Here is a 4,465-nt window from a genome sequence, read left to right as displayed (position 1 = left end):
TCAGCAGGGATCGAAGTTACAGAAAGTTGCAGGTGGTAGAAAGATAGAAGTAAGAAGAGGGCGAGATAAGAGCTCCCTGCAAACTCTCCTGGCTTGCGCGGGGACCCCGGGGGGGGGGGGGGGGGGCTGCCTCTGCCCACCCACCTTCAGCCTTGCTTTTATTGGTTTACATCGATGGGTTTTTTTAAAAAGCTGGTTTCAGTTTCGGATTGTGCACTGCCCACATCGAGTGGGAAAGTAGCATAGACATGTTCTGAGTAAAGTGAGAAATAATAAATGCCATCCTCTGCTGGGTGGGCTCTGCCTTTGGGTCACCCAGCCCTGGCTGCCCAGTCAGAAACTCTCCTGGGCCAACAAGACCTCCTGGGGGCATCCTTCTTCTGGTTACAGCCCAAGGCCAAGCTGGGGAAATCGAGCCAGCCACGGATGGACCACAGTGGCTTGCCCAAGGTTGCACCCCACCAATGTTCACTGTGGAAAAATGGATTCAAGTCCAATTACAGTCCACAAATTGGCTTCTTCTTCTTTTTGTTCCTTTATTTTATGTCATGCTATGCCGCTCCTGCTGCTTTCAACAGTTGTCACGCGACTACAGAGAGTCAGCAGATGTCGAGAGAATACAAGATAGGAGACGTAGAAGAGCAGGGGCTCCAAATATAAAGCGACCTGATGAAGCATTGAGGGAAACAGATTGTTTACCTGGGAAATCTGTAGCCGCGTGGCCATTGTTGGAAGCAGCAGCACTGCATGACGTAGAACATGTATGTCCAACAGGTAGATCGCGATCCGTCAGTAGATCGCGGAGGGATCAGAGGTAGATCACCAGCCCCACTTGGTCTCCTGGTTTGCTGGACAGGTGTTTGGGGGTTTTTGATTATTGTTTGGTGGTAAAAAATGTTTGCAGTTCTTTCTGGATCTTCATCTCTCTGTTTTGTATTTGCTTATTTTGCTTACCAGTCAATGACAGGTGTATTATAAATGGAGGTGGGGGGGCGGTGGAACCTGACTTTAGTGGGTTAAAATCTAATTTGAAACTAATCGAAAACTTTATTTTCATGGTGGTAGATCACCGGCACTTTTGGCCGGAAAAAATAGACCACTCCCTGTTCGAAGTTGGACATGCCTGACGTAGAATAAAGAAACAAAAAGAAGCAAATTTGTGGTCTGTAACTGGACTTGAATCAGTTTTTTCACAGTGAACATTGGTGGGGTAAATAAAGCCAGGCCGGTGGCTTAGAGAGCACTTCTCTCCCTGAGGTCAGAGGAGACTGAAGTCTCTGCTGCTGAGAATTTCTTCACTTACCTGGAGCACTGAGGACAGCTGCCTTGCCCTCCCAGTCTCAGCTTAGCCTCTTTGAGTCTCAGTGGAGGTGGAGTATAAATATAATAGGACACAGTCTCCGTCCAGGGGCACCTTCAAGACCAACACAGTTTTATTCTGGATATAAGCTTTCGTAGGCATGTTGCAGAATTAGGGCTGAACTGAGTCTCAGTCCTCTGCTAAAACTCTGGTAAAAGGTAAAGGGTTCCCTTGCTCGAAAGCCTGTCAAATCCGACTCTCGGGTTGCGGTGCTCATCTCCGTTTCAAAGCCGAAGAGCCAGCGCTGTCCGAAGACGTTTCCGTGGTCACGTGGCCGGCATGACTAAACACCAAGGCGCATGGAACGCTGTTACCTTCCTACTGAAGTGGTACCTATTTATCTACTTGCAATTTCATGCTTTTGAACTGCTAGGCTGGCAGGAGCCGGGGCCAGAGACAGGAGCTCACCCCGTCTTGCGGCACCCGGGTCTCGAACTGCTGAACTACCGACCTTCCACAGCCTGCAGTTCAGCGTCTTAACCACTTGAGCCACCGCAGCTCTGGTGCACCTATGATAAAGAGTATCAGAAACTAGCTTCCTTGATTCTGTGAGTCACCCTGGCTTAACCCAGCTTTCCTTGACTTTCCCGACCCCAGAGATAGAAAGAAAGGGGCTGACTTTGTTGTATACGTCAGATCATGTATGTCAAATGCTCGTCACAGACTTGATTGACAGTTACGTTAGCTTCAGTGGGTAAAAAAGAGTACTTAATGTCTGATTTTAGTCTTGTTCCTGGTTGTTCTGATCAATCACCCAGCAGTTACAGGTCTTGGCAGAACAACCAAGGATATCCTTTGTGGAAATACAAGTGCACTGTTTATGTATTGGGGTTGTGTTGAAATATTCTGTGTTGTATACTGAAATGCTACAAAAATGTTTTCTGATTCAAGAGTGTGTCATAGAATAAATTGAGTTTTGGTTTAGAACAACTGTCTCTCTCATTCTCGACGCAGTTGGGAAGGCAGCTTCTCTCCCTCCCCAAGTTGAACATGGTGGGAATGAGGGTGCATGAAAAGGTTCCTGCACCCCTCATTTCCCCATCAGTGCACAAAATGCGTGCACACAAGAGCTTATACTCAGAATAAAATTTTGTTGCTCTTAAAGGTGCCACTAGATTCAAATTTTATAATGCTTCAGACCAACACAGCTACCCACCTCAGTCTATAAATATAATAAAGATCCTTTGGACATGGCATGAAATGCTTCCAGCACCTTGCTCCCCCAACCCATATTTTCTCAGCTCCTTTTCTCACTGTTTTAAGAAAGAAGAATCTGTCTGCCCATTGCTACTTGACACAAGCAGAGCAATATACACTTGGAGCTGTATGGGGGGGATGGGGGCAATGCCCCCTCAGAAATAGGCCTGCCCCGCCCCACCTGAATATGCAGCTTTCGTCATCTTTTTTAAAAAGCTGATAGCGTTTTTTGTTGTGGTGATATAAGGGGAAATATGTGAGATGTTTTGGTTCCAGTTGCCTGGGGCTGGGGGGGGGGGAGCTGAAAGGCAGCCAGAGCTGAATATTGGGAGGTCAGTGTTCCCTCTAAGCTGAGTGAGTGTGAGCTAGCTTACAGTTTTTTAGCCTCCAGCTCACACACTTTCGTCTTAGCTCAGGAGGGCTCCAGAGCAAACTGATTTATGCAGCAGCCAAATCGCTCGCTCACAACTTTCATGCCAGCAGCTCATAAAGTGGAATTTTTGCTCACAGAACTCCACAGCTCAGAGGGAACATTGATTGGGACTAGTGGTAGAGAGAGGTACTTTGTGGTCTTAGGGCCACCACGCCTCAGGCATATCTAACACAGACTTCACTATTAAGAAACCTTTCGTACTTTGGAACGTCTACCAGGACTTTCTAACACCACACGTGAAAAATGTCCCCTTCGCTCTAGAAACAGGGTTAGGGTTACACGGTTGCAAAAGCCAGCGTTCACCCTGAGATAAAATAGATTTATTAGCAAGAGGTAATCAGGAAACATATATTTTTACAAAAATGGAAATTTTTCTTTTCGCAAACAAGCTGTAAGTTGAAATAGTTTAGGTCCTGAAATAGAATTCTCATACCACTGGGTATTGCTTACAGCAAAAGGTTTCTGGTCTGAGTTACCTGTGGCGCATGCCTGCCTCTTCAGAGTTCTCCTGCTGGGCCTATATACTGTACAGTGTAAAAAATACATCATAATATTCACAGAATAAGCACTACATTACTATATTCCTGCTAACGAGGGGTTAGCCAGGATTACAGTATATGTAATAAAAACATTTCAATCCCCCTCCCCCCTCTAACTCTACATTATATTACTAAGAAGTGTCACGAGGTTACAGACAGAGCATGTTGACGGAAGCTGCCCAGGGACATGATGCAGTGGAAATATCCAAAGAGACGGGTCCCCCCTCCCCTCAGGGCCTGCTCCAGGCATTGCAGTGCCTGAGGAAGGTGCCCAAATGCCGGCCCCCCTGCCCCTCCCACACACACTGACGGCAGGCAGATTTCCAGGTACCTGTCACAGGTCGGGCGTCTGGCTTCTCCCCGTTCAATCTGGACCCCCAATCTCCCTTCCTGGGGTCACCTCAAGGGAGGGATGGCAGCCCACAACACAGCCCGGAGCCCGAAGGCCTTCTTCAAGCCCGCCATGGGCTACCCGTCCTTCCGGTGGCAGCAGCCAGTCATACGGAGAGGGTCCCCTCCAGCCTCCCTGAAGCCGGCCTTCCTGGGCTCCCTGCTGAGCAAGCAGCATTGCCGTTCCCTCTCAAATTTGCTGTGTCGTCGTCTCGTTTTTAAATGGGCGATGGTGTCGGACTCACGCAGCGGCAGTTCAAGATTTCTCAACTCGGGAATAGGTGTGTTCGTTGTACTTTTAGCAAAACGTCCAGGTTGCAAAGCCCAAGAAAAGCCACAATTCCTCCATCAGAGGAGGAGCATGACGCGCAATGTGCCGTGTGCACGAGTGGGGGTTTTCCTCTGCCACCCTCCCTTGATCCCTCCCGCTACCACCCCCCCCACGAAGAATCAATGACAAAGAGAACATTGCTTAATATAAACCAGGACGGCAATCAACAAAGTGGCCTACGCCGGACTCCTCAGGGAAACGCAAGGATCGCTAGT

General features: G+C 48.3%; 1 protein-coding gene across 1 annotated transcript in view; it reads right to left on the bottom strand.

The window, feature by feature from the left end:
* CTSH (cathepsin H) overlaps nt 1-726 on the bottom strand; it is a 10,591-nt gene extending 9,865 nt beyond the window's left edge. The window contains exon 1 of the mRNA XM_015428797.1: nt 700-726. Within this exon, the coding sequence (XP_015284283.1) occupies nt 700-726 (27 nt within the window). The remainder of the gene's footprint in view (nt 1-699) is intronic.
* Nucleotides 727-4,465: the final 3,739 nt, after the last annotated feature.

This window comes from Gekko japonicus, unplaced genomic scaffold (assembly GCF_001447785.1).
Source record: "Gekko japonicus isolate JY-2015 unplaced genomic scaffold, Gekko_japonicus_V1.1 scaffold773, whole genome shotgun sequence".
NCBI lineage: Eukaryota > Metazoa > Chordata > Lepidosauria > Squamata > Gekkonidae > Gekko > Gekko japonicus.
The sequence above is the reverse complement of the archived record's forward strand: the minus strand, read 5'-3'. Positions and strand labels throughout refer to the sequence as shown.